Genomic DNA, 22,872 nt, shown 5'->3' on the forward strand with positions numbered 1-22,872 from the left:
TTGATTTGGGCGCTTGGCTCGAAAAACACTGCCACAAAAGTTGTTTGCCTATTAGTGGGGGGGTGCATAAGAAGAGAAAATGCACAGGGGAAGGTGAATGTACAGTATAGCCCACTCAGGATTCTCTTGAACAAGTCTGAACAAGCTTGAACTTTTAATTACATTTCCAGCTATCATTTTCCTTCTCCGTTTTTACAGTTCTTCCAAAGATTTGCCATCTAGCTCTTAGATTTATGCTTGAATATTAAACTGCATACCAAAATGAGGCTTGGAGAAAGTGGTGACATTTATGTTTCTCCTCTCTTGTTGCAAATTTATTAGGAGTTCCCTGTTTTTTTTTTTCTTTTCTTTTCTTTTTTCAGTGGGGAGTTTCCCCACCACGACTGTTTCCTCTCTCCTACAAGCCGTGGATCATCTTATCGCCTGCGCGCTGATTTTCAGGATTAGGACTGTCATTTTACCTCTTTGAGCGGTTGCACCAATCGCAGGCATGTTTCCATCGAGGCAATCCAGCGCCTGAAACACAGCGATCCATGGAAAAGGTCACACATTCCCAACGGCTCCCACTGGGAAAACAGGAGAGTCCACACCTTCACAGGAACGCAGAGGCCTGCTACCCTGAAATCTGACAACAATTACCGCGCGAATTTCAACATATTATAATGCCAAACGCTTTATCTGCAGACCTCTACTCGATGCTGTTCCCCCAATCTGGAGATCATCAGCTAAGGACATTATGGCAGTTTGGTAGCTTTAACTGCAAAAGCTATGCATTTAAGTATTCAGGCTTCGACCAAATCTGCTGCAGAATTCAAATCACAGATGTATAAAACTCGTGGCAAGCGCACTCAAAGCCCTGTAAATCAAACTCCCCGTCTGTGTCGCTGAGCCGCCCGTGCCTCTATCGCGCTGCGTATCGGATTCCAGTGTGCCTCACGAACATAAAGATTTAATCAAGTGTTGTGAAAAAGTGACAGCCGCGCTTTAACGGCAGAGCATCGGGAGGATCGACGCTGGTTAGCTGCCTTTGAATCGACGCCAGCGAGCGCTCCCTTGAAGAACGCTGGTGATTGCCATATTTGCCTTGCAGCGGGGGTCTGATGAAGACTCGTACGGTGAAATGAAAGACTTTAATACTAATGTGCTTCTATAGGAGCCTTGGAAAAGATGTCATGTTGGGTTACTGACAGAACTGCACGCTTGGCGTTTATAGTGTAAGCATGAGAGAGATTTTTCAGGGTAGCTCATGTTCCCCCTCGAAATGCACTTTAAAATCCATAGCGGTGAGCAACGAAAAAAAAAAAAAACGAACTGTCAGGATGGGGAAACCAAGCAATTCCTTGGGAACATGCACAATAAAGAGAAAGGGTCCCCCCTCACATGGCTACCTTTTGGCATATTTTGCAATAAACCCCATAAACCCCCTCAAACCTATGAAGGCCCTACAGTCCATCAACAATATTCCACAACCCTCCCTAGGAGCCTCCTTCTACTTAGCCTATGACAGATTGTTCTAGTTTGCTCTGCCTGTGTTCTGTAACACTAGATTGGACCTTTGTTAATGAAACGAGCACATGCGTCTTTGCTCGGAGCCTCCCGAGGACCTAGTATCGCAACTGATAAAGGGAACATTTAACAAAAGATTTAACTACGACTGCACGGCTACAGCTTGTATTACTGGTTATGAAATAACGCGCTACAACTGTCCAACTAACACAGTAGTCTTCATAATTTCTCTTTTTTTTTTCCCACATACAAGCCTGTTTTGTATCCAAAGTTCCGGCGCAGACGACTCGGTCAGTTTGGAGCCCTGATAATTCCCATTAGTCTTATCTCTTTTACAGCTGACAGAAGCCGTTGCTATCTATGTACAACCTCTGGACACGCCAGCGATTTTAATTGCACGTGCTGCCATGTATATGCAGACGACTTAATAATTTGGGCATGAAACAAAAAAAAAAAAAAAAAAAGCTGAACCTAAACGGTGACAAGGTGGTGACAATTAATAGAATCAACTACTTTTCAACTTTTTTTAAAACATTTTTTATAAAATAATGTATGACATAACATTATGACCACCTTCCTAATATTGTGTAGGTCTTCCTTGTTTCTTGAAAACAGTTGTGACTCTCAGAGAATGGACATGGGCCTTCTGAGGGTGCCCTATGGTGTCTGGCAACACAATGTTGTTAGTGGGAGCCTTTGGGTCATATGGGTTGAGGGGAGGGGCCACAGATACTTGATCAATTTGGGATCTTGTGAATTTGGAGGCCAGGTCAACACCTTGTGCTGTTCTTCATGTTTTGTGAGTTGTTGTTAAACTTGCTAAAGGACATCGTGCCATACGCCACATTTCAAGGAGCGTCATTGCTATGAGGTAGGAGTGTCTGGTCTGGTCTAGGTGGGTGGTACAGGTCTAAAGTAACATCCACATGAATGCTAGGTCTGAGAGTTTCCCACCAGAACATTGAATTGTTTCAAGATGGTCGACGTTGTGTACGTCTCCTGTCAGTGGACGATCGGTGTAATTGTTAATGATCAGTAGCAAATTGCACATATAAGCTTGAAATAGTGTGGTGTGGATGATCAATCGTCCAACCAAACCAATATTTTGATATACGAATGAAAATAAGGACAAACACTGAGCCATTGTATTGTGCAGTCAAACTAAATATTCTGCATGCTAACCTATTCAACTGTGACCGAGAAACAATACGCACTGCGGTGCGAGGCTGGTACTGATTTTAGTCTTCAAATTGAGACGTGAACCAGTCCAAGTTCTCTGTATGTCAACAAGGTGAGCTCATGGTAAGTCCCTGATTCTCCCATGTCAGACAGACACAGAAACACTTTCCCTCCCTCTCTGGCAGCATAGTCCCGGGCCTTTTCTTTTTAGAGGCTTCTAATCCTGGTGGGTCCCTGGCCTGACGTCACGGGGCCCTCCCCCTCCATCCCTCTGTCTGCTGATGTGCTGTACCCACACTCTCATTTCCTCCGCAAGCTCAAGAGCACCAATCACTGCTCCAGTCCTCCTGGCTTCTGACGTCGAGGACCTGATTAAAACACACTGCCTCATCTGGGCGGCTGAGGGGGTTAAAGTGAAAGCAGAAAGGAGGCGCTGAGTGAATGTGTGGGCTGGTGTGAGTGCGAAGCAGCCAACCAAGCTCCCTCTCCTTCCCTCACTCTTCCCCATGTCCCCCCCCCCCACCGTTGCATGTCTCTTATTCTCCAGCCTGGACCGTGTCACGTGACCAGGAAGTGTGGCTCCCCTCCATTTCCCCTCTTGACAAAAAGGAAACATTCTAAGAGAGGGGGCTGGCGCTGGGCTCTGTTACGTCGCTGGTTAAAAATAACTGGCATATTTAAGGCTGCTGAGGAATCCCAGAGCAGGCAAAAGCTGGACAGCTTGCCGCCCGGCAGGAGCTCTCTCTCCTGCCTCTCAGTCTCCATTCCTTTCCCGAACTTTTCCCTCTCCTGCAGCAAGCCCTGCAACACGACCACCACTCCATACCTCAACCACATTTCCCTACGTCAGTGAAAAAGCCCACCGCGACAGTAAATCACACGACGAGATGAAATCTCGCGTCCTAGCCTCGCTGCCTGCAGCTATGTCCAGCTATGCTTGGCTGACTCAAAGACCTCATCCATATGCATACCCTCGCACGGCAGAACCGTCAACCAAAACAAATACAGGTTTATTTTGCCTTAAAAATTACCAGAACTAATTTGTGTCACTGGGATGATTTATGTACGAGGGTCTGTTCGCTGGTGAATGTCTGGACTTGTAGTGACAGGTGTGTTACTCTGCAGGCCCGAAAGCTGTGTTGAACTTGACACGACTTCATCAATAACTTTTTAAATGCTACATTATTAGAAACCCGATCAGCCCCGTCACGTTAGCTCTGCGCATCTAGATGAGTTTTAAAATGGAAACTGACATGTGCAACGAGGAGAACTTTTTAGCTTTAAAGTTACAAATGCAGTTAAAAGACTTTTGTTTTTGTTAGGAATGTCTAACAAAAAAAAATGATGAGAAATAAACTTTTTTTTTTTGTCTTAAATAGGGAAATTGTTTGAGTTGCGGCTGTTAGTCAGTTGACAGGATATAAATCACTCACAACTTTGGGGAAATTGTCCAAACTGTTGGATTCACGTTTCAATCAAAAATGACAAACATTCAAATCTTCCAGTTCCTTTAATTTGGCGAGTCGAGCGTTTTCTTTGGTCTTTTGGTTTTGGGCTGTTGGTTCAGACTAAACAAGTTATCTTTGAAGTAGTTTTGCATGACCTTTCCAAAGAGCAGTTTATGGTGTTTGAACACATGCTCTCTTCAAATATTAAGTAAAAAAAAAAAAAAAAAGCTAAATAGAAGACATTAATTGAACTGATATGTGTTAGTGGAAATATTTTGTTGCGCAGTACCAGTGGACGTCTTCCAATTCTATGTCAGATGAGAGAATTATTACTCAGAATCATGACGGCGACGGGGGAAATACTTCACTAAGACCTGCAGTTTAATCTCAAAGTCATGCGAACCCAGGTTTCTCTTTAGCTTTCCTCCGTGTGACAAAACACTGAGTGTTCCTACATACGTGCCGTATTAAGACTAATGTGGAGGGAAGTGCATCACTGAGAATCAACAAAGCTTGCCTCAGCTTTCAAGAATTAAGGAAAGAATGAAAGCTATTTTTTAATTACTGAACAGCATCTGGAAGTGAGCACAGAAAACCTCAATATCTGGAGTTATGATCCGCTGATACTCATATTCATTTGGGTGCTTTCCAGGAGGGGGGAACTTCACTGAGGGACACTGAAACAATGAGGGTAAAGCCAAAATACTCAAGGAGTTGCACAGCCTACTTGTGTTCATATCTGTGTTCCTGGATTATGCGGTATTTGATTTGTGTTTGAATATTTCCAATAACCTCAGACTGTGTCAGCAGTCGGTTGAAAGTCTGCGCTCAGCGAAGAGCAACACCTGAGCTCACCTTTGAAGCGGTGACAGTTTGGAGATGTGCTCTTTGCAGGTGGCTGCCACGACGCCCGCGCTTTACCCACGCTGACGAGTAGACAAAACAACATTATCGGGACACTTGAAGCAAGTGAAAGGAAAATATTAGTCGATGCAATGACCGCATCCAAGCCTTGAGTCATCTTATGTCATGCACTGAAGGTAGGCTATTTCCTGTTCTCATCCCTGCATACAGCTTATACTGTAAGCGTTACATTAATCTGTTCCGTGCAAGTGTTCTGTGTGAGCTACTACACCGCCATGACTTCATTGTGTCAGGAAAAGAGCACGGCATACAGTGGTGTCATCTTCTCCTCTTTTATCTCTTCCCTGTGTTCCTCCTCGGCCTGTCAATATCGCGACGCAAAGCACCTCGGTTGTCAAAGTCGGGCCTTTGTTTTCCGGGATCACTTTCAGAACCATTATCTCCCATCATAAAGAATATGGCTATGATGACATTGACTCCATTGTTTCCCTGCCTGCTGTAGGAAGCAGGTCTTCAAGGAAAAGAGATGTAGTTCAAACAGCGTCAGTTTAAGGCCATTCCTACCTTTAAAGACAATGACCTACACAACTGCTTGGATTCATATTAAGTCTCAATAATCACAAGTTGCCCAACAGGATACGCTCTCTGTTTACAAAGTCCCTCCACCATTGTCGTCCATATTTTTTCCCACCAGTCCTTGTTTGCCAACCAAAGCTCTGTGCGTTCACACAATTTGAAAGTCTGCGCGAAGACACCAACAGACATTTGCAGTGAACGTGTCCTGTTGAAATGACGGCATGTTTGTTGACATGCCTAACAGACAAGATCCTGATGCAGCAGGATCAGCGGAGAGCGCTTTGTTTGCTCTTGCACTGAACTCTTGAGTCAATGTGTCTAATTATGTTGGATAGAGAGGCTTGTGTTAGCTCGCTAGCTCTGTGCAAACACTGCCTGAACCTAGTTCAAACTCAACGCTGAACAGTGCATTTAATGCTCCCAGGTAAAGGTAAGTTTCTTTTGTTTCCCATGAAACAAATCATGTATATCTTTACTATGTTTTCTCGTGTTGCGATAAGGGGGGACAGCCAATGGAGAAGATTAGTTGGTGTTGCTCGCTACAAACATCTGTTTCAAGACAGTAAAATGACGACAAACAGTAGCCAGATAAACTGCTTGCTTTTCATATAAATTACGTGTTAACCTACAGACAGTAATGTGTTTGAGTCTAATTTTAGCCGAGCATAAGCTTTATTGTGTCTGCTATTCATATGTGCAAATAGCCCACAGAAAATCTATACATATGTTACTTTTTCCGCCTGCAAACATAAAGGGCAGCAATAGTGATAAGTATGTTGCCTTGTAGCGTGTGTGTGTGTATGTGGGATATATCACTTTACAGATGCTTACTGATGCAACCTAGCAAACGCAATACTTTGAATGACACGGGATACCTCCCTGGTAGAGATCTATTGGGCTATCACCTGCCAGCTCATTCACTTTTATTTCCGGAAGCAAGTGCAGTAATAATCGGTAGGGGTTAAAAGTGTTACTTGGTTAATGTGATTTCTTTTTCTTTCTTTTTTTTCTGTTTTAATCACAAACCTCTAAATGGCAGGCTAAGATAAGGCGCTCGGGCTGAGTGAAGTCCTCGCGCCCATGTGATCCGCACAGACATAATTAAACAACAGAAACTGGTATTCCCTCGTCAGTCGGTGAGTTGCGTTCGGAAAGATGCGTTTCTTCACCCACATTTCGCAGCAGCAAGGCTCGGCACCGTTGCTAGGAATACAAACAAACCTCTCTGCCTCCCTCTCTCTCTCTCTCTCTGCCTCCCTCTCTCCCCCCTCACGCTAATGTTTTTCCGCGCTTGTTGCTAGGCAGCGAAGGCGTTTCCCCGAGCTCCAGCGATTTAAGTGATACCTCTCACGCGGCTTTCTCAGTCCAGACTGCCGGTCCCTGCATGGCAACAGGCGGGAGGGATTCCCCTGCTCGTCGCCTCTCTGTCTTCCCAAGTAAAAACTGCTTCAGCGTTTAAATTTCAATCAGCCTGGCTGCTTTCACCGGCGCGCCCATCCGCGGCGGCATGTCTTGGAGCAAAAGTGTTACGCGCGGAGCGGAGCAGAAACTTTAAACGCGGGGACATTTAAGCATTAAAAAAAGAAAGAAAGAAAGAAACAAGCAGCAGTTGCGCCGAAAAGAAAGAAGGGACTCCACGCAGATTCTAACTGATGAGGTGCGGACCTTGAGAAACTTTTAATAACAGCTGATTTAACATCTGCTTGTGGACTTGTAACAGGCTGCGCTCTCGCTCCTCCAGGATCCCCTCGCCCAAGGAATTACCATGTTATTTTCTGTTTAATTTCAGGCAGCCTCCAAATGACATCGAGATGGCTTTAGGCGGGACGCTTTTGCCATCCATATCCACGTTCGCCAGCGGCCCCACCGTGAAGAGTAAATCCATAGGAAGTGCCAATTTAGTGAGTATCCTGCGGTCACTTCTTCTTAATACGTGCCAAGTGTCCGTGCGCAGCAAGTAATCTGCTGTTAGGGAGCGCATGCAGTGGGTGCAGTTTATTTACTCTGTGTTTCCCCCCCGATCTCTCGCTCTCGTGTTATTGTACCACAGTCAGGGCTTGACACCACACTCTGCTGGGGCGTGTACCAGTTTACACAGGCTACTTCAGTAGGTTTTCAGCAGGCACGGGGAGACATGGAGCGAGGGCGCACATGGGATAGAGAGCACGCTGATGCGCTGTCTGATCAGTGCGCCGTTCTGAAAGGCTGAAAGTTGACCGCTAGAGTCTCCTGATGGCGCTCTAGTAGCCTAAATAGCTCACTGTTTAATCACCAGAGACAAGTGTACCTTCAGTGTGCCACTTCGAGTGCGCACAAATGTTGTTTCAGGGCGAAATAAACCAGTATTTTTGGAAGGGAAGGACTGTTTTTCTTGATCTCTGTAATCATCCATTCTAAATCCATTATTGTGTCTATTGTCTTTGCCCTATTCACAACAAGCACTATTTTTAAATCAGGACAGGACAAACCTGTATGTGATTTTCTCGGTCATGTGTCTCATACAAAGACATTCAGCTTATACCAGCACGATTATTAATACCTCTGTAACTTTCCTTTAGAGATGGAAGGAGGAGTTGTCCCATCTTAAGAGAACCAGTGTGCCAGCCGGAAGCAGCTGCCCTGATCCTGACCACCCCACTTCCACCAGCACCGCACTCCCCAGCATGTCCAAGAAAGACACAGAGCCAGACCTGGACTTGGACTACGACTTCATTCTGTCCAACTCTATTCTACAGCAACAGCAGCAGCAGCAGCAACAACAGCAACAGCAGCAGCAGCAACAGCAGCAGCAGCAGCAGCAGCAGCAGCAGGAGGACGCCATGGCGCTAGGCTCTGCCCAGGCCCTGTCTCCTTCCCCTGGCTCTTTCTCCTCGTCTTACCCTCTTCCCTCCCCTCAAGGAACTGCCAGTGAGCTGCTCTATACCATCCCAGACATCAGTGATGTTTCGCCCTCTGGAGGCTTCGTGGCAGAGCTCATGAGGCCCGAGTTGGACCCGGCATACCTGCACCCTACCAGCCTCCACGGCAAATTTGTGGTCAAGACAACAATGGACATGGGAGAATACAGCCAAGGAATGAAGGCCTGCATTAATGCTGTGTCAGACCCAACCGCTACACGTGCCTCGCCGTCTTTTACGTGCCATCGGATAAAGCAGGAGAATCCCAGTAACTGCACCATCTCGCAGCCGATGGACTTACACCTGGCCGGGGTAAACTCGCAGGGCCGTGGGAACCAGCAGCAGCAGCAGCAGCAGCAGCGTCCCAGCCACTTGGATCTACACGGGTTCCCTGGCGGAGGGCGATCCATGACTAGCAGCAGGTTATCCTCATCCTCTTCCCTCTCCCCAGACCATCCGCTCAGTCGGGAGCACCAGGGGCTGGGCCACCCACACTCTCAGATCCCTCTACCTCCACAGGGATACCACCATAGTTCCCCGCAGGGCTACTCTTCCTACCCTCAGACGTCGTCCATGCAGTACCAAGGTTAGAGCTCGTTTAATATACACATATGTGCATATTTCTGCCTGTAATCTCTATATGGAGCAACTTAAACACAGTCAAATATCAGTCAGTCAAACAGCAGACGTAAAAACATTTAAAGAGGCCAGTACTAGACAATCAACTTTCATAGGGTCGATTTTATTGTTTCTTTTTTTTTTTTTTTATACAACCTTAAGGGCTTTAAACTTACCACGCACCATAAAACTAGTGGTTCAAAAGGTTGACAAAAACAATCTTGTCATCATAAAGTTGTCAAAATAAATGCTAGACATGAGCGCCTACGTATACTTTATACTCTGTAAGATCACTGTTTGAATAAAACTGAAAACAACACACAACTTATATAAAATATAAACACGTTTTATTCATCGTACTGTCACAGTCTTGCTTATGCTATATTTTGCCGCATTTTGTTTGAGTTACTTGCTCGTATGTCATATTGACGTTGACAACAGAAACAAAGTCTTTTTAAATGATTCTTCAACTTTTGTGTTACTTCACAGTATATGACCCTTTTGCCGACATATAGTTTCTCTATCCATGTGGTAGCATAAGATGAGCTACAGAGAAGATGACCATGATCTTTTTGACCCCCACAGATCCCCATATGATCTCCAGCGGGGACTGCCTGCCGGAGGAGCCGAAGCCCAAACGCGGCAGGCGCTCCTGGCCGAGGAAGCGGGTTGCGACACACACGTGTGACTACGTCGGCTGTGGGAAAACTTACACAAAGAGCTCCCACCTCAAAGCTCATCACCGCACGCACACAGGTAGGCCAACCGAACGTGGTTCGTCCTTTTGCAGCGCCTAAGCGCTTAAAGTATGGCTTTCATTGGCGATTATCGAAAAATAACGACATCAGTTGCACACTTCGTGCAACCACAGTATGAATGTGGGTGTTAGACAGTGGGGGGTGGGGTAGCCGAGTTGTTTGGCAGGTGCGGTGAAACAGGTTGATGCTGATCCCTGCTCAAATGTAAACCCCAGGCTGGGTGGTTTGGCCTACACACACTAGCTGCAGGACAGGATGGACCTCTTTTTTCCCAGAGGTTGGCAGCCTGGGGCCATTTTAACCTCAGGGCCAGGACTAACTGCTGCTTGTGTATTGTGTTTCCATCAAAGGGGAGAAGCCTTACCACTGCGACTGGGAGGGCTGCGGCTGGAAGTTTGCACGTTCGGATGAGCTCACTCGCCACTACAGGAAGCACACAGGCCACCGGCCATTTCAGTGTCAGAAATGTGACCGGGCCTTTTCGAGGTCAGACCACCTCGCTCTCCATATGAAGAGACACTTATGAGACTTGGTTGGAGGACCAGACAAAATGGCGATGGATGAAGGCTCCAGGAAATATAAAGTATATATATATAAGTTAGTAGAACTTTTTTTTTTTTAAAACCATAATTTGCCTTCAAGCCGGTGTCAAGCAACAAGACAAGCTGTGGCGTTCATGGCAAAAACGAGCATTACTCCTTTAAGAGAATTTCTTTCAAGACTGATGCACTCTGAGCAGGTGACTCGACGAGACCTCTCAGCCAGGGTTGTAAACTTTTATGAAAGGGACCAAACTGGAATTTGTCTTATTTAACCGACAAACCTTGGAGGACCAGGTGCCAGCAGCTTTTAACTGGAAATGTATTTCTGTCAGGGAAACCAGGAGCAACAGACAAACATCTCCAGATGCCTTTTTACCAGCAGCACGTCATCACACGTCACAGGCCGTTAACTACACACTGTTCAAAAATACTGTATTAATAGATACGTCTATATTTATATCCACATTTCACCTGCAATGCCATTGATTTCAGGTACAATGTTAATTTATACCAAATGGTGCTCAGTAACTCTGAAGAAGGTCTTTTTTTCTTTTTAATAAAAGGTACCAAAGATTAAGGAAAAACGGATAAAAGGGTGAAAAGGAAAAAAAAAAAGTGCCATATGGTTGTTTGTGTGTTTCTTGGAAACCTCTCTTCCACAATCTGACATGAATCAGGTGAACACTACACTTTTTTTTTTTTTAAATGGTGATGGCAATCTTCGATGCACTGCAGCTGCAGCGTGCAATAATTTATATGAGACATTCATATTTTTGTATTGAATGAGTAACTCTGAACAAAGATTTCTTTTTTTTGTTTATAGCCAAAATATGTAATATAATCTTGAACTTTGTACATTTGTAAATAAAAATGCTTTGTTAATGTTTTGTATTTTACATTATAATAAAATAAAAAAATGTATTTGGAATAAGAAAAAGAAAAATATGCTTATACTTAATTGAAATCTTAAAAATCACTACATTAAAAAAAAAAAAAGAAAAAAAAGAGGACATTTTCTTGAGCATCATTAGTTAACGTAATTGAAGATTTCCCAGGTAGTGTAATGGAGACGCTTTGCATTTAAATGGCAGCAATAGCTCACAGTCAGCTCACACACAATGTCCTACCTGACAATGGTGAGATCACCGCGGGCGAACTAACACAATGCCGCCGCTAAAAAGATTCTCAAAAGAAAACTCACTCCTAAAATGTCCCGTTTCCATGGGGTTCTCTTTCCACCTGTCAGGGCGGAAGAATGGGGAGGACAACCCAGTTACTGGCTGACATTCAAGGGCGACACCAAATATGACTGCCACTCCGTGCTGGAGCTCTCAGGTGCACAATATGAATAAAAACCCACAGAGATGCTGCAGAGAGATAGAGTTTTAATGAGTCTTTGCTATATGACCGACGTGTGTAATTCTACACAGTGAGCTCTACTTGCGTGTTGTAACATTATAACACCTTTAGTTAAATGCATTAAATCCCACAGTATGTGTCCACTCAGCAGCTGAGTTCTTAATGTTTTAAAACTCAGATTCTCAAACATTTGAATGACTAGCAGTGGTTAGAAACTCTGTACAAAATGAGAAATTAAGCATTTTATTGGCTACTACTTCTACCACAAAAAAAGATCAACCGTGCGGTTATAATGCCAGTCAAAGGGTTAAGGTATAAAAAAAGCTATTACTGTAGATCTAATATATGTTAAAACGTTTGGTTTCGTTGTTCTAAAGTGCAATAATTGTCATTTAATTTACACACTGTGACTCATTGTTGAGTGTGCGATATCCATTTGCTCAGCAATTTTATAACTTCTATTAAACGACAGCGCAGAATAGTGCTTCACACGCTATTTACTATATGAATGGTTTAAAGTATATCGTAAGTAAACCCTGAATTTGTTCTTTGCAGTACTCTGTTGATCATTTCTGCTCTTTTTTTAGGACATCTATTTAAGGTATAACTTTCTTTATGAAAAAAGTTGCACATTTTGTACAACCACATTACGTATATGGGTGTTAAACGGACTGGAGAGTGTGCCACGTCCCGGGGACACTGTGGACAAATTCTGTAAAAACAAGAAAAAAGAAATCTAAATATTTTAAATGTCCTTAAAGGCCAAACTGTTGCGCTAGTTTACCTCCAAGTCTACTACAGTTTTTAGATACCACACACCTGCAAGCTGGCAAATAGCTCAAGTTGCTACCAGTGTTGAAAGCTGGAAAGATGTTGTGGTCTAAGTTGCCCCCTGTAGGTGAATTCAGGTTAAGACCACTGAGATCTCTCTGGTTTGCGCCTCAAAGCAGCAGCAAGGAAACAGTACGGTTAAAGTGTTTACAAGAGGTGCTTTTTTTTTTTATTTAACAAACCTTTCACAAGAGCTGCTAAAAGATGGATTGAGGTTATTGTGTTCATTGACCAACATATAGTTTCCTCCTTGAGGACATAAGCCACTGGCAACACAGTGTTCTGTCATAAAAACTTTCACCTCCATTCACTCTTAAGGTGTGGAGCTCTTGGCGGTTAATGAATTGTTAGAGTAGGACTCATTGAAGGGAAAACTGGCAAGTAGCTGGTTGTTGACTCTAGTCACGTGAGGTTCAGGTGGGCACCACCCACAGATTTTGCAAATAAATACCTTAACTCCCTACCAGTCATTTAGAACTAAAGCAGCATGAGTAGTAACACATATTCAAGAAAAGCGCAGTTTCTTTTGTTTTAGCTTTTTGTACTGCACTTATCATTTACTTACACAAAAAGTCCGATTTCTTCACAGCCAATAACAACCACAACCACATACGGATCGTTTTCAATAATCTGGAAAACTTTATTTTTTTTTTTCGGTAAAATTTACATTTGTCATTGACAACTAAGCCTTAGCCAATGTATGCAAACTTTATACATGACTTCATATTATGCGTCACAGTCAGACTTCATCACACAGCTCCTGTCAGTCATCCTGTAGAGTTGCATGCAAACTGAGGGACGTTCAAGTAAGAAAATGTTGCTTGTTTTTTTTTTTTTTTTGCACAACTTTCGATTTTCAAATCTCCACCGTTGGTCCACTTAGATAAAAAAAAACACAAATCAAACGAGTGCATGAATACTGTTATCAACTTCCAGATCTACCCTGAACTTTTCATCTTATATAACTATTTGTCCTCTAGAGGGTTTGGGGGGGCTGGAACCTATCCCAGCTGTCATCAGGCTATCCAGGCTATCGTAGGACTAACGCAGAGACAAACAACCATTCACACTGACACCTATGACCAATTTAGAATCACCAATTAACCTAACAAGCACATCTATGGATGGTGGGAGAAAGCTGGAGAACCCAGAGAAAACCCACACATACACAGGAAGAACATGCAAACATCACACACTCGACCCGGAACCTTCTTGCTGTGAGGAATCAGTGCTAACCCTGCCCTGAACTTACCTTAATTAAAAAGCAAAGTATACTGTATTTGTAAATCATACTGTTAAAACAAATCATATTGGTTTTGACTCAAGCATTAAAAAAAAAAAAAAATGAATCAATAGAACACAAGTGGCATCTGATGCAAATGTACTGTACTTTAATGGTTCCTCCATTTTAAAGTGATCACAAACACCAGCCTGTCGCTGAACACCAGCCACCAGCTATTAACGATCCAGTGTTATTAGGAGAGTCGAATGTGGAAGTAGTGACTAGAACATTTTTTTTTTTAAATCAAATTTAAAAAAAAGCTTGTTGTACACATATGCTGAACATCAGGAATCACAAAGTAAAGGAAGAAGAGTGGAAGAAAAAAAAAACAGGTAGATGCCTTTTTTTAATCGTCATCAATGTTCTGTTGTAAAAGGAAGTTGGCAGCCAAGTTCTCGTTCTTCTCACAAGCAAAGTAGGCTTGTATAACAAGTCCTTCTGGAAATCCTAAAGCTTTTAGCTGGAATTAGAAAGAGTCAGAGAGGAATTGTAAATTAGTCGAACAACTTTAATAATGTCAATTTTTGCTTTATGTTACTCTGGAGTACTGGAGAATAAAGTGAGTTTTTTGGACCAGGCCGTTATTATTCCAGCCCTTCTGAAAAAAGCAGCACTGAATTTTGAAATCATGGAAAAGGTTGCAGTGTCGCACTCCTCCTCACCCTCTCAATGGCCTCTTTCTCCTGTGGTGTGACCTGGATATAGCTCATCTGACTGCCACCAGCTGTGTCACCGCCCATCCCTCCAGCTCGCCCCGCTCCCCCCGCCACACCTCCACCGCTGGCTGGCACCGCATCTGGGTTGGGCTCATTCAACATCTGGATGAACTGCTCTTGGTGGCTGCTGATCTCCTGCATTAATCAGTAAATGAAACGACTTAGGGATGACTGTACAGACACGGCTTAACAGTCCTTAGCAGTGACAACTTCAAAAATACATTAATATAAAAACTTAACATTCAGTTCCTCAGTGAAATATATAAAGGACTCATGTTACAGAATTAATGTCTAAAATGAATCCGCGGACGCCTAATAAATTACGGTACGGTTACACATACAAATATGAAGTAACTGCAAGTATGGTTGGGTGTCTCCCTTTCACCACAGTGTTTTTTTCACATAGTTGTGCACCACTCCAACTGACCACTCTACAATAAAGTGCCGCTACTGAGCAGAACAACAACGTAAGAACAGCATCACTTACAGTCCTCGTCAGTAGAATGAACGGTCTCGTTCCTCTGGACCACAGATCTGTTGCAGCCGAGTAAAATGTCTTCTCCAATCGCAGCGCAATCTTCTCTCGTGTTTTGTTGTGAGGACGGGGTATATGTACCAACGCAAAGGTTTGGCTTGACGGCTCTTACTTGTTCTCAAGATCTTTTCTTTTACTATACTCAGCCTTTTAACCGCGTGAATGGTTACTTTGCTTTTCTCAATATAAAACGTTAATACTCCTGTAATTTCCTTCCAAACAACTCAAGTCTTTGGAAGTACTTGGCCACTCGCGTGAGTAGCTCTGGTTCTATGTTCTGCTGAGTGAATAATCAGTTCTGACAACTATTTCCTGATGTATGTACCGAGTATGCATAATATTTAGTTTCATTCATTTGTTTTCTTAGTTAACCGTATCGTAAAACTTGCCTTGACATGCCTTCAGACTTTGGCATCCAAACATCTACACATCCTACTATATCAGCACAACAAGCTCTGTCAATAATTCACCTGCAGCAGTTCTGGGTTTTCCCTGCCGATCTCCTGCAGCAGGGCGGGGAGCAGGGCTGCGTTCTGTTGGATAAGCTGTCGCATCACGTGGAACTGGGGCTGATTTCTTAGGAAGCTCAAGGGATTGCCTACGAGAATGAACCACGGTAGCGTAAGCAGCAAGAAGACATGCACGGGAGAGATAATAACGCGGACAAGCATATGCTCACGGAGGCTGCTGTGATACGTAGCACAGGCCATTTACCTCCTTCAGCACTTGGTGAGGAGCCAGTGTTAGCGGGAACACTGATACCGCCAGAAGGAGCAGCTGGAACGCCACTAGATGGAGGAACCGCTGCATCAGGTCCTGTTGCTTGGCCCTGATCTCTGCCTGGGATTCCCTGCAGGAAAATTAACACCATTTTGAATCTCATAAATACTGAATAAACTGCAGTATCACACTTTCGTGTGGATTAACTTGAGGTGGTTATGGGCAGGATATTTAGATAACGAAGCAGTGAGTTAGCTAAAGTAGTACATGAAGTAGTCTGTGACCTAAAAACGTATCAGTTTATCAAAACCACTGTAACTGTTACACAGACATCAAGCTTTATGATTATCCAAAGCGACACAGTGGTTTAGGTTATGTACTGATCCATCTGCTATGGCCAAAGATATAGAAGTTCTCACCGTGAGCAGGTATTCCACAGCTCTGTCTGGGTTGTTAAAGCTCGCTCTCAGAGCCGCCACCACCTGCTCCCTCTCGTAGCCCATGAGCATCATCTCATTCACCATAGCGTCATATGATGCACCTGTCACTGAAACCAACAAGACAGCAAGTACATATCAGTAGTGCAACTAGAAAGAAAGATTTACTTTGTCAATATCAAACTCATTATTACTCTTGTGTCAGATCCAGGATCGAGAGGAAGTTATATAATTATGATTACAAACAGCCTTACCTAGGTTTGAAACTGCTTCACTAATTAAGTTTGTGTTGGTTGATGCCTCGGAGCTTCTGCAAGAGAAACAGACCTCGGGTGAGGCATGACCTATGCATGATTAATCAATGCAAGACACACTGAGACCAGATAAATAGTTAAAGACAAACATCTACCCATCTTTACCCGACAGGGGTGGAAGCTGGTTCGTCTCCTGAAGACTGCTTCTCCTCCGGTTTGCTGTCCGTTGTCTCCTCAGGTTTGTCCGAACTGGACGATGAGGCAGGGGATGTTGCAGGAGCTGTTGTGCTGGAAGCTGAAGTGGACTGTGGAGGCTGTGAGGTGGCTGAGGCTGTTTTAGGCTGCAAAAACAATTGAATAAACATAAAACCTCGTTATTTCCCTGATTTCATTTGACAGTTATGTCTGGTAATTTCTGCATAAGTTGCAATCAAAATGTTAATTTAGGGCTGGCTCTAAAATACGATTCTTTGTATGTAAATCTGAGGCTTTTTGAGAGTTAGCATCTACAGATACAGCATATTATACAATAATATCAATTAATTTCAGTGCAATATCATATCAACATTCAAATCTGTGAGGCAATAACCTGAACAGCTCTGCTATAAAATAGTTCATTTATTGACGCAGGAAAAAAGAAAACTAATATTAAACTTACAATTGCTTGGAACAAGTAGCCCACCGTGTACTGGGATATACAACTAACCACAATAGACAACATGACCCCAATCTGTAGTGGACTCCTGTGAACTACTTGTTCCCGTGCGCTAGAAGAGGCTGTCCAACAGCCCGAACAGACACACATCAGTGTCTGGCAGTGCAAAGGGAAGGTTGCAAAACCTAATCACAGTTCAGTATACTCAGGAACACCGTGTTCTGCAAAGAAAAGCTTCCTGTGTTCGATACAGAAAACCTAATATTTACCAAAACTATTTATATTTCCCAAACCTTTGTCACCATGACGACCACAAAGTTCTTCTCATCAATTTTGTATTCTTTGAGGACGCAGTCATCGCTGAGGATTCGACCTGCGAAGAGGCAGAAAAATAACTCGCAAATGACCGGCTTAACCTGCTGTGACCTCAACAACATGAGGGGGTGTAACAATAGACGGGATCATATTATTATCATTGAATAGAAGGTGGCTGAGCCGATAAATTGTCAGCTTTTGTCCCCATATCTGGTTCTTCTTGTAACGTCGCGGAGCTCTGCTTTTTGTTTTGTGTTATATGTGAGAAACTTTTTGTAGGTCAAGCAAATACCTAATTTCTAAAACGTTATGCGTTGTCACATTGTACAGACGAGTAACTGGAAACTTTAGAGACTGACAAAATACCTGTTTCTTCCCCGTGTTTTCCTGTGTTATCTTAAGACACATTTGGAAAGACAAACTTTTTTTTTTAAGAAATGAAGGCTGGGCTAAGCTACAATCTTTCCACTTATCGGGTTAATGTTTTCCTTGTCTAGCAGATACACGTGTCTTGGTGTTTCTTGATTTATAATAGAAACTTTGTACGTCAGTGAATATGATAGATCTGTCAACTATTCAGGAGTTCTGTGTGTGTATTTTTAGCAATACATTTAAACATCTACACACCACTGCATTATTATCGCTGTATGTTTATCACATTTATAAAGCGTCTCCAAGACAACAAATTAATGTTTGTGAACAAACACCAGCAATGGTAGAGAGGTGGAAACAGGTCCCTGTTTACAACAACACAAATTCTATCACACTGTCAAACATAACTGAAAGGAAATCAAGTGATAACAAAGACCTGGGTCTCAACTACTGCCATTTAAAGGCTCTGTTACTGATCTAAATGTAAATGTAAACTCAAGTATGGCATCATGTTACAGCTCAAGTCAGACAACAACAAACCAACAAAAATGAATTATGACAATCACATTTCTCCACTGAACAATTGTTTACACTGGATTTGAGTCTGGAATTTCCAAAACTCCTAAGAAAAGGGACGTCCCGAGGTAAACTACAAGACAGGGCTCTTTTAAAGAGCCAAGCGGACCTTGAACTGAATGAATAATATGGACTTTGTGTAAGGCTATAACACTGGGACTGATCATTCTAAGAAAACAGGTGAAATACCAAGAGAACGAAGAGCGTGCAGCATTTGCTGAAAGATGAAAATGGCAAACTTTGCATTATCTTCTGGGGTTTTGTGAGCTCATACCACACCTTAGTCTGGTGTTATTCTCGTGCCGTCTTATTAAGACAAGAATCAAACAAAGAATTTAAAGTTAGGCTGCATTGCTCATAAACCTGAATAACTTGAATCATGTTGACTATAATGAAGCAAGATAATACGCTGTTATAAATTAATATGGGACGGTTAACATACCGGCATAGATCAGTTTCTGTCCCGCAACTGCAAAATGGTCCTTTCCCTTCTCCTGCTCAATCCTCTCCTTTAATGTCTTCACCTGTGAAACAAAAGGATCCGTGATTATAATTTTGCTATTTTTATTTTAGCCAAACTTTCATGTACTCTGTCATCATTTTGTCTAGCACTAAGTAGCTGCACAGCTTCAACACAAGTAAAGATAAAGTCCAAACTGAGCATTTACTGCTAACAACCTCATTAAATTGGAGCTGAAGAGCGATGACACTTCTGACTCCAAGAGGGGAAATTTGATAAACTCTGAGTTGAAATAGCATATTGGGAACATAAAGAGGTTAAACACATAATAATTCCAATTCAATAATGTTAAGTTAATAGCGTTAATATGGTGACTGTCTTTTTAGCCGACGTCATCACATGCGCGACTTTACCGAAAGTAAAAGTTAACGTTTAAAGGTGCTTCCCATATAAATTTAACTAGCTAAGGTGTCATAAAATGGACAGTAGCTAGATCGTCTTATCGATAGTTGTAGTTAACATTTCATTTATTATTATTATTTTTTTTTACTAAACTTTTGTTGGTTCCATGTTGTATTCACTTATTATTACCGTTAATTATATAAAAACAGCTATAAATACACTAAATAACGTTAATTAACCGCAAATATATAGAAATTTATGCTAACGTTTTTTTTACTTTACAAATACAAAATAATACACTTTGTAATGACTTCAGAAAATACAACTGGTTCAGGAACAGTAGGCGCTAACTCGTCAACTCACCCCACATCTGGAAACATAACTGGGCTACGACTAAATGCTGACAACCAAATTACTCTCCTAACCTGCAATTAAAAACAACCGCAAATCTGTTTGGAATTTAACTTCAAATGCAAACCATGTTGACCCAAATACCGTTTCCTTTTAAAGACAACCAATCGCGTTTGGGCTGATTTATTTGTTGTTTTAAAAAAAGAAGAAGAAAAAAATGAAACGGTCATACACTGTACTCGGTTCCAGGACATACCCAACTCCCACTCCACCCCCTTTCACAGATGCAGTTATTTCATTTTTGAAAGTCTCACCGTCTCCTCTTCATCGATGTCGATTTTGAACGTCTGCTGTTGTAATGTCTTCAAAGTTATCTGCATTTTGCCGGCAGACTTTTTATCACAGGGCTTGGTTTAAAGGCTTTATATCCAACTTACAAGAGTCTTTAGTGCTCGTTAGCTCATTACAAACTGTCAGCCGCCATGACTTCTCTTCTTCTATGGTCAATAAAGAGTCACAGCGCTCCTGGTGGTCAGTCTTGAGATTGCAGTAAAGGTCACTACTACGGCTACGGTACTAATAATACTAATAATAATAATAAGTTCCATAGCATAAAATAAAATTAGTATATATTATATCATTAAAAAATAAAGAAAATAAGAGGTAATCATCTAACTTTAAGTTACACCTAACAAGTCCACTGTCTGCATTGAGGGTATAAATTAAAGTACTGTAAGCACAACTGACTAAATTAAATGCGTATGGATTTTCATTATTTATGTCTTTGGCTTGAGTGTTACTTACAATTTACTACCGATTTATAATTCTGTCATTGTAATATGTTCTGTACCTATTACAAATCTAAAGTTAATGTTATTTGATGTGCAGAATATACGGTATAAAATGATTTTTTTGTGAAAGAAATGTTCAAAATACATACTCATTTTATCATCAGGATTTTTTTTATTTATTTATTTTTTTTACATGTTCTAACATTTTATCATACTTTGCAAGGGTAAAGAAGGAAACTAAAAGGCTTGAAGGCCTCATTTCTCACATGCATTGTCACAAACACATTAGTAGTTAACAAGAGACCGTTTAGGAGCAGATATTTGACTAGACAGAGGGTAAAGCACATAAACCACAGGTTACAGGAAACCACGACTGAGCGAACCATCAAACGCATGTCTGACGAATTTCCATTATGTTAATTGATTCCACTTGAATAATAAATAAGGTCAATGTATGCACTCTTCTCAATTTTCTTCAAATGAAATGCACATTAATCATCAATACAAAATCAACTCAATCAGCCATGATCATTTAGCTCTGCTGCATTTTAGCTGAGATGCCACAAAAACTTCAGTAGATTCTTTTTCTCAAGACTGACATTGCGACAAAGAAGAACTCGCCGCCCTTACGAAACGTGTGATGGCAGTTCGCGCCGTATCAAAAGTTTCAACCATCCAGGAGGAATTTCAATGTCTCCCATCCAACACTCAGTATTCAGTGGTATTATTGACTTCTGTTTTCCATGCAGCTGTGCTGCCCACCTCTGACTGTAAGAGGACTGTTAAGTGTGAGAGATAATCTGCTGGTGCTCAATGGGGTCTCCTCCCTAGGCCACTTCTCCCCTGTTCTCGCATCTCTCCCTCTTACGCTCGACCACTCTATGCATGAGTCTGCCTGTCTTTAACTGCCACTCCTCTGCCCCTCTGAAGCTCTTTGCCCTTCTTCTTTCCCCGACTTCAGCCTCGGTCTCACCTCTCAATCCTCTTGCTCTCTCTCTGTCATCCAGTTATTACGACAGGGAGCGCTGCCCTTGCCTCCCTTGGCCTCAGCAGCAGCAGCAGCAGAAGCAGCGGCAGCAGCAGCAGTGTCCTCCTTTCCCCTCTCTCCACTGTGGCTGTGCCTCTTGCTCCTGTCTCCAGGGGTCGTCAGTCTGCCACCCCCCCCCCCTCTCTGAAGTGGTGAGCCGCAGAGATTACAGTCTTATCCCCCGTGACTTGGAGATATTTTCAAGAGATGATGTTAGACATGTGAAATAAAGACTTTGACCTTCTGAAATATGCAGAAGAGGAAATGCAGTGAAATCGAGACTCGACAGACAGACAATGCTAACAGACGATTCAAAGTGATTGCCATAGAGTGGGGGGGAAGAAAAAAAATGCCAAGTGAAACATGAAAGCTAAATGAAGCTGCTGGTCTCGGTGGTATTTAGGGTGCAGGAGCTGCAGCAAATTCATGCATGTACATGAAACAGACACACAAAGGCAAAGCACACAAAGTCACAACTGACATTCGGGTTTGTGGTTTCTGGTCAGCAGAGCTCTTGAATGGTGAGGAATGGAGACGAGAGGAGAGCGGTGGAAGGGTGTAACACAGAGTGAAGGCCACTGAGATGCCTTCTCAGCCCAAAGCTATTTCCTGTGAACAAGGTGCAGGGACTTATTATAGGTCATTCCAGGGCCTCCGCGGGCATGTGACAAAGGAATTTATGTGTCACTGAAAACAGGAAACGAGCCGCACTCACTCACATGTTAGAACGCACATATCAGGGCAAAGCATTTCATTATAAATACAGGAGAAGGAGCGAAGCCACTCTAGCAGTAACTGTGAGCGATGTTCTGGTGGTGTGTGTTACTTGAGCCAAATCTTAAGAGTGGAGATGTTGATATGCCGATGCTCACCGGGCGCGTGTTTATAACATTATCACGGTTTTAGCATTCTTGGCACGCTGAGATTGGCTAATTATTTGCTAAGTGTAACTGAGAACTGGTCTGGTCTAGGTGGGTGGTACGTGTCTAAGTAACATCCACACAAATGCCAGATGCAAACGTTTCCCAGCACAACACAACAAATGTCACAAGATGGTCAGTGTTGTGCATTTGTCAGTGATTTTAATGTGGCGGCTGATCGATGTATGCGGTGAACTGACTGAGTCTTGCTCAGGATCGTAATCCCCCAAATGTTTGCTTAAGGATTTAAACAAATAATGTTGTTCTGTTAAGAGAAGGCTGGCTCCGATGCTGGAAGTCTGGTACTTGTGAGGTAAGGTATTTGGCCTTTTGAGGGGGGGCCTCACATAAATTACTTTGCCCCTATCGCATACTTTTCTAATTCTAAATCTGCTGTTCAGGTTTATCAGGGAATTTGAAATACTTTGGCTGAAGTTATATCCCTGTTAAGCATGATATTGAGCATATCAACTTTAAAGGT

General features: G+C 42.7%; 2 protein-coding genes across 4 annotated transcripts; one reads left to right on the forward strand and one right to left on the reverse strand.

Moving 5' to 3' along the window:
• The first annotated feature begins 6,910 nt into the window (after window positions 1-6,910).
• On the forward strand, window positions 6,911-11,270 carry klf4 (Kruppel-like factor 4). Of its 2 annotated transcripts, XM_047570573.1 has the most exons (6): window positions 6,911-7,230; window positions 7,363-7,474; window positions 8,132-8,320; window positions 8,354-9,056; window positions 9,674-9,844; window positions 10,197-11,270. In XM_047570573.1, exons 1-6 carry the CDS (start codon window positions 7,226-7,228, stop codon window positions 10,370-10,372), a joined length of 1,356 nt encoding a protein of 451 aa, XP_047426529.1. In that variant the 5' UTR covers window positions 6,911-7,225; the 3' UTR covers window positions 10,373-11,270. The 2 variants fall into 2 exon arrangements, with proteins under 2 accessions (XP_047426529.1, XP_047426528.1); XM_047570572.1 differs by having other exon boundaries at window positions 8,132-9,056.
• Window positions 11,271-13,196: 1,926 nt separating this feature from the next.
• Window positions 13,197-20,154, reverse strand: rad23b (RAD23 homolog B, nucleotide excision repair protein). Of its 2 annotated transcripts, none has more exons than XM_047570444.1 (10): window positions 19,968-20,154; window positions 18,883-18,964; window positions 17,471-17,550; window positions 16,688-16,863; window positions 16,523-16,575; window positions 16,251-16,378; window positions 15,826-15,961; window positions 15,582-15,709; window positions 14,523-14,711; window positions 13,197-14,320 (listed from the first exon to the last, which is right to left on the reverse strand). In XM_047570444.1, exons 1-10 carry the CDS (start codon window positions 20,031-20,033, stop codon window positions 14,207-14,209), a joined length of 1,152 nt encoding a protein of 383 aa, XP_047426400.1. In that variant the 5' UTR covers window positions 20,034-20,154; the 3' UTR covers window positions 13,197-14,206. The 2 variants fall into 2 exon arrangements, with proteins under 2 accessions (XP_047426400.1, XP_047426399.1); XM_047570443.1 differs by having other exon boundaries at window positions 16,523-16,578.
• Window positions 20,155-22,872: the final 2,718 nt, after the last annotated feature.

This window comes from Mugil cephalus, chromosome 19, assembly GCF_022458985.1.
Source record: "Mugil cephalus isolate CIBA_MC_2020 chromosome 19, CIBA_Mcephalus_1.1, whole genome shotgun sequence".
Taxonomy (NCBI): Eukaryota; Metazoa; Chordata; class Actinopteri; order Mugiliformes; family Mugilidae; genus Mugil; species Mugil cephalus.

Coding starts and splice junctions, on each gene's coding strand:
- klf4 (XM_047570572.1), top strand. Junction 9,057..9,673: donor GTCGTCCATGCAGTACCAAG/GTTAGAGCTCGT, acceptor TGACCCCCACAG/ATCCCCATATGATCTCCAGC. Junction 9,845..10,196: donor TCATCACCGCACGCACACAG/GTAGGCCAACCG, acceptor TTTCCATCAAAG/GGGAGAAGCCTTACCACTGC.
- rad23b (XM_047570443.1), bottom strand. CDS start 20,033: ATGCAGATAACTTTGAAGACATTACAACAGCAGACGTTCAAAATCGAC. Junction 17,551..18,882: donor ACAGAAACTGATCTATGCCG/GTATGTTAACCG, acceptor GCCTCTTCGCAG/GTCGAATCCTCAGCGATGAC. Junction 15,710..15,825: donor CTCACCAAGTGCTGAAGGAG/GTAAATGGCCTG, acceptor TCATTCTCGTAG/GCAATCCCTTGAGCTTCCTA.